This window comes from Phaeodactylum tricornutum, chromosome 18 (genome assembly GCF_000150955.2).
Source record: "Phaeodactylum tricornutum CCAP 1055/1 chromosome 18, whole genome shotgun sequence".
Lineage (NCBI taxonomy): Eukaryota > Bacillariophyta > Bacillariophyceae > Surirellales > Neidiaceae > Phaeodactylum > Phaeodactylum tricornutum.
Window position 1 is genome coordinate 48,636 of NC_011686.1, and position 12,626 is coordinate 61,261.

General features: G+C 48.7%; 6 protein-coding genes across 6 annotated transcripts; 5 read left to right on the forward strand and 1 right to left on the reverse strand.

The window, feature by feature from the left end:
- Window positions 1-208: 208 nt before the first annotated feature.
- On the forward strand, window positions 209-2,331 carry PHATRDRAFT_48508 (predicted protein; the record flags this gene model as incomplete). Its single annotated transcript, XM_002182985.1, has 1 exon — window positions 209-2,331. The coding sequence occupies exon 1, from the start codon at window positions 265-267 to the stop codon at window positions 2,329-2,331; it is 2,067 nt and encodes a 688-aa protein (XP_002183021.1). The 5' UTR covers window positions 209-264.
- A 382-nt stretch (window positions 2,332-2,713) lies between these two features.
- On the forward strand, window positions 2,714-3,525 carry PHATRDRAFT_48509 (predicted protein; the record flags this gene model as incomplete). The annotated part of the gene is made up of 1 exon (XM_002182986.1): window positions 2,714-3,525. The coding sequence occupies exon 1, from the start codon at window positions 3,001-3,003 to the stop codon at window positions 3,523-3,525; it is 525 nt and encodes a 174-aa protein (XP_002183022.1). The 5' UTR covers window positions 2,714-3,000.
- Window positions 3,526-4,474: 949 nt separating this feature from the next.
- Window positions 4,475-5,575, forward strand: PHATRDRAFT_48510 (predicted protein; the record flags this gene model as incomplete). Its single annotated transcript, XM_002182987.1, has 2 exons — window positions 4,475-4,769; window positions 4,871-5,575. The coding sequence occupies 2 exons, from the start codon at window positions 4,475-4,477 to the stop codon at window positions 5,503-5,505; spliced, it is 930 nt and encodes a 309-aa protein (XP_002183023.1). The 3' UTR covers window positions 5,506-5,575.
- Window positions 5,576-6,845: 1,270 nt separating this feature from the next.
- Window positions 6,846-9,034, forward strand: PHATRDRAFT_48511 (predicted protein). Its single transcript, XM_002182988.1, has 5 exons — window positions 6,846-6,902; window positions 7,000-7,427; window positions 7,508-7,970; window positions 8,066-8,279; window positions 8,375-9,034. Exons 2-5 carry the CDS (start codon window positions 7,086-7,088, stop codon window positions 8,835-8,837), a joined length of 1,482 nt encoding a protein of 493 aa, XP_002183024.1. The 5' UTR covers window positions 6,846-6,902; window positions 7,000-7,085; the 3' UTR covers window positions 8,838-9,034.
- Window positions 9,035-9,274: 240 nt separating this feature from the next.
- PHATRDRAFT_48512 (predicted protein) lies at window positions 9,275-11,123 on the reverse strand (the record flags this gene model as incomplete). The annotated part of the gene is made up of 2 exons (XM_002183113.1): window positions 9,275-10,919; window positions 11,082-11,123. The coding sequence occupies 2 exons, from the start codon at window positions 11,121-11,123 to the stop codon at window positions 9,408-9,410; spliced, it is 1,554 nt and encodes a 517-aa protein (XP_002183149.1). The 3' UTR covers window positions 9,275-9,407.
- Window positions 11,124-11,401: 278 nt separating this feature from the next.
- PHATRDRAFT_38995 (predicted protein) lies at window positions 11,402-12,588 on the forward strand (the record flags this gene model as incomplete). Its single annotated transcript, XM_002182989.1, has 2 exons — window positions 11,402-12,213; window positions 12,345-12,588. The coding sequence occupies 2 exons, from the start codon at window positions 11,402-11,404 to the stop codon at window positions 12,586-12,588; spliced, it is 1,056 nt and encodes a 351-aa protein (XP_002183025.1).
- Window positions 12,589-12,626: the final 38 nt, after the last annotated feature.

Sequence of the window (12,626 nt, forward strand, 5' to 3'; positions counted from 1 at the left end):
TTTTTTCGTAGGCCGTCGAAATGACAGGCTGATATCCCATTTCACGTCTGTTTTCGCTCTACGCCGCGTTTTGGGACGTGGGGGGCTTGGGACGACCGACAAGCCGTGTGTATTGACAGTAACTTGGCTGACACTGAGTTTGCGCTTTGATTGGCCTGACGAGAAACATGGCACGCCTGTGCCATGTTGCGATTTCCTTCACTGTCAGACCGTATCATTCAGTTTCACTGGCTTCTCAAATACACTGACATTTAGAGTAACGGCATGTCTCGTGTTGACGAGGAAACGTTGTCGTCCCTCAAGGATCTGAAGAAGGCAGTCCGCTCTGAGGAATTTGAAAGTGCAGTTGCTGTCTGTGAGTCTCTCCTTCAGAATCCGACGATCTCGGGAGACGAGGCTCTGGTGTCTTGCGTTTACGAAGCGTACACAAAGAGCCTATTGCATCTCGAAAAGTATGAAAAAATACTGTCTGAAATAGAGAAAGCATCTCCCGTTGTCCGCGCCCAACTGCACGCCGTTCATGTCTACGCACTCTATCGATTGCAGCGCTACGCGCAAGCACGTGATAAATGCAAGGACGTAACGGATGTGGACATATCTTTGGTTTATGCGCAATCGCTCTACCATCTATCCGAAACCGCGGCGGCAGTTGAGGTGTACCGACAGCTGTTGGAAGAATGCGAGGACGACGCGGAACGAAAAATGCAGATTTATACCAACATGGTTGGGATCGTAGCTGCCAATGCGACTCCCTACGTGCGCTCGGAAACGGTTAACAATCTTTTGAAGATAGAGGAGATCCAATCGTTTGTGGAGACTTCAAAGGAATATCCTTACGATCTTGTTAACAACTGGGCGACTTGGGAACTGGTTACCGACGGATCCCGAACGCAGCGTTGGAAGGATATGTTGCTTAAAGCTCAAAATGCTTGCCAAGAGGCTTGCGAGGCAGATGGTCTGACCGATACTGAAACTCAGAAAGAATTGGCAAGTATTGCGGTGAATCAGCAATGGATTCGCCAGCTTTGGAACGGTATTGTTGCCCCACACTCGATACCGAGCGAACTGGCTTCGGTGCAACTAGTACAGGATTTGAATCGCGTTCTAGCCATGCCAAATCCAGCTGATGCTATCAAAAAATTTCGAGAAGATTCCTTGTCAAGTATGACAGCCCTGCAGCAACGCCTGATAAACTATAATCGAGCGGCGCTGGCTTTGCAGGCCAATGAATTGGAACTCTGTCGAAGTGCATGCGATTCACTTGCAATGTCTGTCACAGCTGTCTCAAAAAGCAAAAAGAAGCGACAACAGACAAGTAATGATGATTCTCATGTGCTTTACCAACCAACTGTTTCCGAGGAAGAGGCTGCTTGGTGGACGAGCAGAGTCTGCGTTTTACGAGCACATGCAGCTAAGCTCGAAGGCAAGATTGATTCTGCTGGCAAGGAAATGGACATCGCAATACAATTGCTGGAACAGATTCCAACCTCGACTGTACGAGACCATGCTCTCTGCTATGTAATACTCCACAAGGAAGCACTGCACGGTGCCCCGCAGGATGCGAAACAAACCATCGCACTCCTCAACTCGCTGCCGGACTCAATTCGATCCAGTCGGGCGGTCATTGCTACACTCGCTTCGATTTACCAACGCCAAGGATTTCCTAAGGAAGCCGAGAGTCTTTTGCGTGAAACAGGGGACAACCAAATTTTCGCCGACTTTGCCATGGCGGAAGGAAACTATACAAAAGCTGCCGAATTGTACGAAGCAACTGTTAAAGACAGCCACGATCCGATTGCTACTGCTCGATGGGTGCAAGCGTTATCACACATTGACCCAGAGCGTGCTTTAAAGCTGTGGTCCGAAACAAAAGTGAATATCGAACACGACGACGAGGTCGCGGCTAACGGTGCCGAATTGGAAGAACAGGAGTTGCCCCGGCTCAAGAAGAAGATAAACACATCCGATTTTTTGGAGGCTCCGGTCAACGACAAGCAGAGACGAAGTCGCGAATCTGTCTTACGACAAAGAGGAAAGCGTAGGGAGCAATATCTAGAAGAACTTGAAAAGAAAGGCCTGTACCGTAGGGATCCCCCCACCAAGCCAGACCCTGAGCGCTGGCTACCAAAATACGAACGTTCGTACGCGCGCCGAAGACGAAATCGTGGTGGTGCACACAAGGGTGCACAAGGAGGCGTTTCCGAAAAGGATGCTGCTAAGCTGGACGTAGTGGCTCGCCAAGCAGCTCGTGCGGCTGGACAAGTCGATGTAAGCGGACCCAGCACGGCACATATTAAAGTTTCGTCGGGGAAAAGTGGGCGGCGTCGCTGAGCATCAGGCAATAGTCAAGCAGTGTACTGAGCAACCACATTTGCATTAGTAGTCCGTCTATAAAGTTATGGAGTACCTTGGCTGTGACAAGCGTTTTGTCTTTGGTAACTATCGATAGCACTGACTTCGCATGGTTGCCGTTGATGCGAAGGAAGTCAAATAGGCGACCCAAATTTTCGTTTCCGATTTTTCATCGATTGTCAAAGTCATATATAAACCAAGTTCAACTACGATATGGTGTTCGTATCGTGATTGGCCGATTTCCGGTAAGAAAACAACACGCATCTATTCTACCCACGTACCATGCACGTAGGTTACGAGGAATATCTACACTACTAGGGAGGTGTTCTCCCGTGTTACGGCGGACTCATACTGCAATTACCGTGAAGGCAGAAGAACCAGAGACACAGTCTGGGAACTTGACAAAGCCGCTACGCCGTAACCATTTGGCTATTCACATTCAGTCAATACAGCGCCTGCCAATAAGTTTTGGGGACAGGTTCATCTCGTGGGGAACTTACTGTTAAGGAAACGAAGTGAGTCTTGCGACAGCCTGCGGTGTCGCAATCTACCACTCCTGTTCAGCTCAAGTATTGATTACTGCATGCAATATTCCGCTGCTAGCGTCAAACGCGATTGATAGTAAACGCCCTTATCAAGGTCGTAGAAATGAAGCTATTAGGCATGAGCATGGAGAGCGAAAAGGTTCCTAAGGGGAAGCAATACATGATTTCGACAAGGGAGAATAGCGAATACAAATGGCAAAACGAACCAGGCATCATCGGAGCCCTCGAGGTCCCTTCACAACCCGGACTCAATCTACAAGAAGAATATATACAACGCACTATTGAAGGGAAAAAAGAGGCCTTCGCTGCGGCCTTACGAGTGTGGGAACACTGGAAACTCCGAGACGAATTCATCCGAGCATGTGAAAATGTTCCCAAAGAGACTTGCTGTTGTGGGCTGGTCCCGGACGACGATAGTACGATGAAATCGATGATTCCTGCCTTGAACAAGGGTTGGATGAAGGCCGTGAATGAACGATTGTCAAAAGATGGCAAAGACTTTCATTTGGACTCGTTCGTTTGGAACTGGCACAACGCTGTTGGTAAATCCGAGACGAATGTACTGATGATTCGGTTTCATGAAGGGAATGTAGAGCCTTCCTCCTGGGGATTGAATCATGACAGATAAGTTGAAGAATACTGCTTTATTTCAAAGCTGTCTATGAGCTGTCTCTGCTGGACTGTTACAACCCAGAATCCATTCGAAAATAGCTGTTCCAGTCGGTTGTTTACCAGGAATGCCTTTTAATCTTCAGTACGTCGCAATCTCCCAACATGGGCAGAGAAAGGGAAAGCGTCGTGCGCGATGGAAATCAGTGCCCATCACATTGTAACCTTTTTTGCGGCAAACGTTAATTAACTTTGGTCAAAGATTATAATTTCTATATTTACATCTAGTTCGTTCATTCGTTCGTTCACAGTCAGTTTTCCATGCGAGCTGACAATGATTAACAAAAGGATGACGACTCGGCCGATGCGTTGGTGGATAGCGTGGGAACGTTGGCAGTAATGTTCGAATGCCCATGTCAGAGTCGATAGCATTGATCGTGAACGGACAGAAGAGGGTCGGAAAGTTTGTTCGCGTTTCTCGAGGGCAGGCCCGTCTGGGATTCCATTTTGTACGGGACTGAGAGTGAGGGGAACAATTGGGTTCCACGTGCTCGGGGCCACGTTCCGAGTTTTCCAAAGCGATCTGTCAAACGTCATCGCCGCTCGTTGTAGCTCTAGTAGACAACCAACGTAAAGGATACCTCAACCAAAAGGTTGCTGATAGTTTTGGGCGGGTGTACTTTTCTTCAGCCGCCGGTAGTTCGACGGGTCACTCGAAGTACGCAGTACTGCTGCGGTTGACAGTGCGACAGTAGTATGCGCGATAACGCGGTATGTATGGTATTTTTCTCTTGTCAACTCATTTTCTTTCCTTGGCGCCACTGATTGGGATTGACACTACAAGAGCGTCTCGTGATCGGACTGCAACATCAACCAAAGGCCACCATCAACAACCGACGAACAGCACCGATACCGTCGTTTACCGGTGAGCTTCTTCCATCGAAAGAAAAACAAGGGCTATCACAATCATGACGCCTCGAAGTCTACTTTCCCTTGCTTACGTTCTCGCTTGCGTCTTTCGCGTGGGTGCCTTCACTTCGTCGTCTCCACGACCTCTGCAGATTGCGGTACGACCTGGTACCATTTCCACACATACGACGCCATTGTCAACTACTGCCAGACTAGTAGACGGCAAGATCCCCACACCGCAAATGCGGACGACGACCTCTCTGGCAATGGTGGCACCAGCGGGTGTTGCCGTCGCTGCCATTACCGGAGCTATGACTGGGGGACTTTTTGCGGGAGGACTACACGCTATTGCGGGTAAGACTCATTTCCTTGGATCGCGTTACTGATAAGCATTGCATTTGTTGGTATTCATTCGTGCTCATACTATTGTCTCGCCATTTTTTTTTATTTCCTAGGTCCTGATCACTTGGCAGCACTCTTGCCGAGATGCTGTGGACAACGGTGGTACCGTGCTGGTCGTGTGGGTGCTCTCTGGGGCATGGGACACGGTGTATCCGCCACCATTATCGGCGTCGCGGCCTTTGGACTCAAGAATACCTTCAAAAATAGTATGGGATCGCGTCTGCAGACATTGGTGGCCGGAGCTACGCACGTTACGGAGATTGCCGTGGGCCTCTCGCTCATCCTAATCGGAATGATGGGTATTCGCGAAGCCCGCGAATGGGAAGACGAACTCGATGGTGTGCAGCCACAGTCGCTGTCGTCCGCAGCCGCCGATGCCGGCATCAAGACGGCACAGAAGCGGGCTGTCGTCTTCAATGGTCTTTTACACGGATTTTCCTGGGATGGCGCACCGTCCCTGGCACCGGCCCTGGCCGTGGCCACTTGGAGTGGGAACCTCGCCTTTTTATTCTCTTACGCCGTTGGAACTATGACTACCATGGCCATTGCGACCACCTTGATCGGGGAAGGTACACGTAAGGCCGGAGATTTCTTTGACCGACCCGACATTCCGCAAAAATTGAGCTTTGCCTCCTCCATTCTCGCCATTGCTATTGGTATTGTATGGTGTGGACTGGCCTTTCTATAAAAATCCAATCACTCAATATTCCCAATAGTTACGTCATGTGGGACGAAGTAGGATCTCGGTTGCATTGTTGACATGTTGAGCTTGACGTAGGAACTAGGCCACGGTGGCATTCCAATAATGCGACAACGACGTTTCCAAGTTTTTGCGAACATTGGGACCAATAATGCGACAACGACGTTTCCAGGTTTTTGCGAACATTAACGAGCACTCTTATAGGTGGCATACCAGGGACCATAGAAATTATAGAGGGTTTCTACTAACAGTAAGCAAATGTGATCAACAGATGAAAAGGCAATACTCTGTGAGTAAAAAGTACTTTTGGAGATCGGCTCATAGTTCGCTGTTGTACTTTGTCGCGCTAACGGTAGACAGGTGAGATACAGCGCAGATAGTAGACGCCCAACAGACTGTATACACCGGAACTCAACGACTGTCTCGAAAGGATTGCATGTAATAAAAGCGTATGATGCTATCTGGAGGTATTCCTTCCGACGACGCTCGGTGCAATACGATCGAAACGCAATGAAAAGACCTGGATTTTGGAAGGAGAGGATATGGTCCAACTTGCTATTGGCAATGACGATTAGTCCTTGAAAGTACGAGAGAACGTTGACTCTTCACGACTTGCTGATGACAAAAAAGTAGTGCTCCGGCAGGGTGCTTGGTATGTTTTGAATTCGTTGACACACATCTGAAAATATTTGCCTGCCTACTAGACGGGCGCAAAAAGATAGGAGTCGTAAGCAGCCACTAGCCGGTAATCGACGGCATTATTATCGGCACCGAGACATTTTCTCGTCTACCGCATGCGTTGCTTTTGCGTTTCCGTCGGCGCCGTACTGTGCCTCGGCGAACCGGTCAATGGAGTTGTGGTGTTATGCCCATTGCGTGACTTGACAATGATTGGTTCATGCGCACGGTATTTCGTTCGACCCTTTGCTACAACAGATACACCGTCCGTGAACTCGTCGTTGTAAAGGTAAGGCATACAGGTGTGGTAAGTTGTATCAATAGAAATAGTTGACGGTGAAGGATAGGAATGATGCCTTGAAACGAGATATATGTGAGCCAATCATAATCACGAAATTCCTCCCATCTGCAAAAGCTTCGGTGGAAGTTGGTCAGGAAGTCCCGAATCTTTCAGATTCACACAACGCTTGCTCTAGCTCCAAATACGCTTTTGATTTCTCGCGGCGACACCTCGCTATTCATCGTACATGATGTACAGTACGATACGGTACCAACCGTCAACGAATCTTCTGTCGAAGGAATGCTGGGTGGCCTCGAACGATTCTGACTCGAGCTGACTGTGACGGTGGGTGACATTGCAACCGTGTTTTCTCATTCATTGACGTCGATCGTGTGTTACCAGTTGGCGACTTTAAGAAGTTGACATTGTCAGTAAATCCCATCCCTTTGTCTCACAGTCAATCTCTAAAACCAAACATTGGTGAGAGCTATAAACTCACCGTTTTTGCCCATTACATCCGACAGACCTCTTGTACTGTTTGGATTGCTCGACCAAACGAATCGCTATTGCATTGTACAGCACCAGTATAGAAGGCAACAACCAAAGCAGCATGAGTCCCAAGGAAGAGGAAAAGCAAGAAGAGCCTGTGGATGCCCCTGCAGTGACGGAGCAACAGCGAAAGACAGACGACGACTACATGGAAACGGTGGATGTCGAAAACGGCGAAGACGAGATGGAAGACGAAATCGATACGAAAAAGGTTCACATGAGGGTTTCTCCGGACGCACCCTGGAAGGAACGCATGTGGGAAGTCTTTACTACCTTTTGGCCATTGGGATTGATCGCTTTCGGGGGACCCCAGGCGCACGTGGCGATTCTTCGTGATCATTTAGTTGAACAGCGCGATTGGTTGGACGAAGAAGCCTTTACGGAACTCTTCGCAATTGGACAGGTACGCTACGTCGCACAAACGTTTTCATGACCAAAGCACTCTTACACGCTCACAATCTCTCTTCGCTGTTGAAATATTAGGGTCTACCAGGTCCAACCTCCACGCAACTCGTTATTTCGACAGCACTCAGTCGAGCAGGACCTCTGGGCGGCCTCCTGGCATTCTTCCTCTGGAATTTGCCCGGATTGATTATTTTGACTTTGTGCGGAGCCTTGATTGATGCATTTGTCGATCCTAATTCTCCACCCTGGTATTTGATAGGTCTACCGCCCGCCGCGATCTCCCTAGTCTTCAAGGCCTTTTATGGCTTTGCCATTAAACTCGATTCGCTAGGTATCATCCTGGCACTTTGTAGTTGTCTCGTGGCTATTGTGCTCAACAATGACGACGACATTGATCCGGCCAGTTCGCAGTGGGTCTTTCCCACGACATTGGCTTTAGGAGGTCTCGTTACCTACCTCGATTCCAAGCGAGAAAAACCCTTTGCTACGTACGCCAGTCCTGGTAAAGGATGGGACAAGGATTCCGACGAAACTATGAAACGTAAGTCAATTCACGAATCAGAATTATACTTCCGTGGCGTAGCGTGTAATAACGACTGGCTTACACTCATCTTGTCTTTTTTTCTACAAATACAGGCATTGGCATTCCGCTATGGGTTGGTGCCTTGATCTTTCTTTTATGGTTGGGCATTTTGATCCTCGTTATTATTCTCGTGGATGTGGCCGAAGTCGACAATGTCTATCTCAAGATATTCGAAACCATGTACCGTATCGGTTCTATCATTTTTGGTGGAGGCCAAGTCGTCTTGCCTATGCTTCAGGATGAAGTTGTCCCGGGATGGATGACCAAGTGAGTTAGTGCCTTGCTTACGGAAAATGTCTGCTCGTATGTGGAAAAAGTTGAGTTGCTTTTGCTTAGCCGTGTTCTCACTGTTTGTGTTTTAGGGATCAATTCTTGCAAGGTCTCGGACTCGCGCAATCCATGCCTGGTCCGCTATTCAACTTTTCAGCCTACCTCGGCGCCGTCTACAAGGGCGTTCCTGGAGCATTGGTTGCCTACGTTGGCTTATTTGGACCAGGAGTGATTCTTATTTTTGGAATGGTTCCGTTCTGGGCCCGTCTCCGTCACAACGACACGTTCAAGGCAGTTTTGAAAGGAGTCAACGCAACGGCCATTGGTTTGGTCGGTGCCGCCTGCGTGACGCTTTGGGAGTCGGCCATTTCAGGTGCTGCCGATGCCATGGTCTTCTCGATCGCGCTCACGATGGCGGTCGCCTTTAGTATTCAAGCCCCCTTTTGTATATTGGCTGGCGGTATCATTGGTGCCATCATGCATCCTGATGCCCTCGATTTGGGGCAACAGCCGTACTGCGTCGATCAGGGATTTGCGTTTCCGGCGGAATTGTAGTAGCAGATTCCGAAAAAGTTGGAACCAATGTCCGGAACGTGCACATTTTAGGTTACAGAGGGCCAGCCGTGTACATCTCTCCGTTCGATTATTTCAACACGTTGATAATGTACCATTGCACGAAGCGTCTACCATACGGTTCATATATGTGTTCTTTAAAGTTAGGCAATAAACGAATAGACTCGTCTTGGTTGTTGCTCTTGCATTACACTGTCATAAAGAGTAGGCAATTTTTTGTTCACTTTTTCTAGAAATTGCACTGGACTGCTCTCTAGCCTCGACGAGCACGCGCTTCACAGGCTCCAAGATTACCACTCGTGTCAGTTGTAAGATTGCTTCAGCGACCGATCCGTCTGGGTTTCAAATTGGGATTTTCTCACTGGAAGTGGAGCCAAAAATTGATTCGTTTGTATAATACAAAGTGTGGTAAATGCGTGCGACGGTATAAAATCTACTATTTTCATTAGTGTTTCCGTCAGGTATATACGTGTTGTTGCTGCTCTAAGATGCAGTTGAAAGTATAAAGCGTATGGGAGCTCCTAGCTGCCTGAGAATTCTTCCAGTCTGGTTTCATCCCTTGCGAGCCCACCAACCCGACGTATCCCAGCCCTTTTTCTTGTGGTAATCGGACAGGTGCGAGTAAGCAGACTGTGCTTCCGATACAGAATAAGATCCACCTTGGTCGCTCACGATTCGACGCCGCGCTTCGGGTATAACGGCGATGTCTCCTTCGGAGTTTTTGCGTAATCGCTTGGACGCTGAAGCATTATCGCTGGCGGTCGCCGAAGCTTCCTGCTTTGGCGATTGACTTTCTACAGCCGCATCAAGAAGAGAACGATACTTGGCGTCGGCAAGGTTGCAGGCGGCCTCGAGTCGGCCGTCGCCAACCACCAAGAGTGATCGTACGGAAACAATCACGGATTCGATATCATTAATGGGATTCCAACCTTCGTTTGTGAGTAACTCCATGCAAAGGGCCCCGTTCATGACAAAGCCCGTTTGTCGCTTGAAACGTGGGCGAGACACCCTGACGAAGGGAGGTTCAAAGGGATACTGTTCCGGAAAGGACATCTCGAGCTCAATGTGTTCCAAGCCCAAGACGAGCATATCTTTCGCGAGGTTGCTGTCTTCGTCAAACTTGAAAAGCTTGATTGTCCAACGTTCCATGGAGTCTTCCTTGGAGGGTTTTAAGGAGAAGCCTGCCTTATTGGTATCCTGATTCATGATACGGTACAGATCTTGTGCGAGGCGCCGCTTGCCCCCAGAAGTTTCCTTTTCCGCCCGGAGACTCATTTTCACGGCATCTTTCGAGGGTTCCCGCCAGCGCTGCTTCGCGTCCGCTGGTTCTTCCTCGTCCTGGATTGTCGCAGGAGCTACCGCAGCATCGGAAGATTCTCCCGAGGACACGTTGGAAGCGGATACCGTCGGAGTTGCGTTGGTGGCTGCGACGAGCGGATGATCTACCAAAAAGCCGGTAAAGGCGGCATCCTCCTCGTCTTCGTATTCGTAGTCATCTTCTTCTTCCTCCTCCTCCGAACATCTGCCGTCCGTCGCTTCGGGAAGGATCTCTGCAGGAGCAGAAGCGCTACTCGTCGTCGTCGTGTTAAGCTGATTGTTGCGAGCACTATCCAAAACAATGTTGACGGAGTTCTCGTCTACCACAACACCACGATGCCCCGAAACAAACGCGGAAGCCACGCTGCTGCGGCTCCCGTTTCCCGTGCCGGCAGCGTCGTCTGGGCTCTCTTTCTCAACTGCGTGCGGTATCATCTCCATTCTATCGAGAGAGAGAGTTATAGATTGATTCAAGACTCCAATACTGGTAATAGTGGTAGAAAAGAGCAAAGGGAAGCGATTGTGTACTTGGTTGCTGTACCGCTCTCGACGAAACCGAATGTCCCACGTCCGTGAGCGTGATAACGATCGCGGCTGTGATGGACTGCGATCGGGCGAGAGAGGCTCGGGAATGCGCGAGTGCCCGGGACGTAGAAAACTCCGCGATCGACGGAAGACTGGATGGAGTGTGGGCGTCACGGCAGTACCGTAGGGAGCGGATCGCGCGTTCTTTTGCGCGATAAGACCCTGCTTTGGTAAAGGAAGAGGGTTACTGGAATTGATTGGTCTTGGAAAATAGGTAGGCCGACGGAAAATACCGTTGTTCGGCCATTCCACGCGCTACTCACTGTACCATCTCCCCTATCGTTCGATCGTCGTGACTTGAGAGTCTCGACAAACTTAACTAACAGAAGGGCGCACGCTAGATTCAAAAAAGTTCGTATCACACATGTAGATAATTAAGTTTCTGCAGGGGGCATAGACGAATGATAACCGTAAATATTTACTCAGTATACTGTGGATAGTACCAAAAATCAAACAAAATCATCATGCGGTAGGTAATCTACTAGACATTTGTTTCTAAAGGAATGACGTGTGAGATAGACCGAGGCATTTGCCATTTAAAATGGCATAAAGGACCTTGGATCGCACCGATTTTCAAAATCGGGTCACATCGTAAGAGCACCTTACGGAGGATGATCAGAAACAAATAAGAGTCAAGGAATACGATGCAAATGAAGCTTCAAGGTTACAAGAAGAACTACTCCAACGTTATTCTGATGATTGTTTTAACGCACACGATCGTCAACATAATCTGGAGACGTCCACTCAATGAGCTTAGATTTCCAGTCGCATCCACATCAATAAACACCGAAGCTGGCAGCGTCGATATTCCAGGAACGACAATGAAGGCGTTGAACGATAGACCATGGAAGGTTGAAGGCGACTTTAACAACGATACGACAGTACTTTCAGAGATGCGGCAAGCGCACCGATCATGCAATGAAACCACTATCGTCCTGACTACGAATTTTATTCCGACTTCTCCCTCCCTGGCGATCATCAACCGCACTATCCATTCGATTAGAAGGCTGAAAGGACTCTGTCCTACCGCACCCCTCATCATATCTGTCGATGGTCTCAACAAGGAAGCTCGAAGGATTCACAACAACTCAGAACCGCGACTGGAAGAGTACGTCAAAAGGCTCCGAACCGTCTACAACGAAACGCATCAGAGAGTTGTGGCGAGCAATCATTCATTGATGATTACCGGAACCGTCTATCAGGCCATGGATCTAGTCAAGACGGAGTTCGTTTATGTCATACAGCACGACATGCCATTTATTCAGGATATTGACCATACTGCGCTTGTGCGGACCTATGATCAATTTCCTGCGGTGCTTCGTTTGGTGCGATTCAATTTGAGACCCAATATTCAACGGGGAGATCTCGAAGGGAATAATACATGCTATGCCGAAGAAACGCCCGTGAACGATGTAAATGGGATTTCTCTCATCAAGACATGGATCTGGAGTGACAAGTAAGTATGCAATGGAGTTTCGTGGAGAGATGGATGAACAAAAAGACATACTAGTGAAGCTCTGGTAGCTACACTACGTTTGCTGTGTCTTTCATACATTCCTCAAACTTTCCGCCCTTTTTATTCTTTAGCAACCATTTCACACGAAAGTCGTACTACGACGAAATGAAAGAATTGTTCTACAAAAGACACGGAAGGCTGCCTTTTGCCATGGAATGGGTGATGCGAGTTGAGGGTCAAAAGAACTGCTCTTATTGGGGGACCTTCTATTACGGGCCTCAAGGGCAAGCCCCAACAATTGCCCATATGGATGGCCGTCAAACGACACAGGTAGCGGAGAACGAAGATTTGCGTCTGCGTCGATGGATGCGATAAACGTGTCCTATACACCTTTAGTTCTACATTCGCTGCAG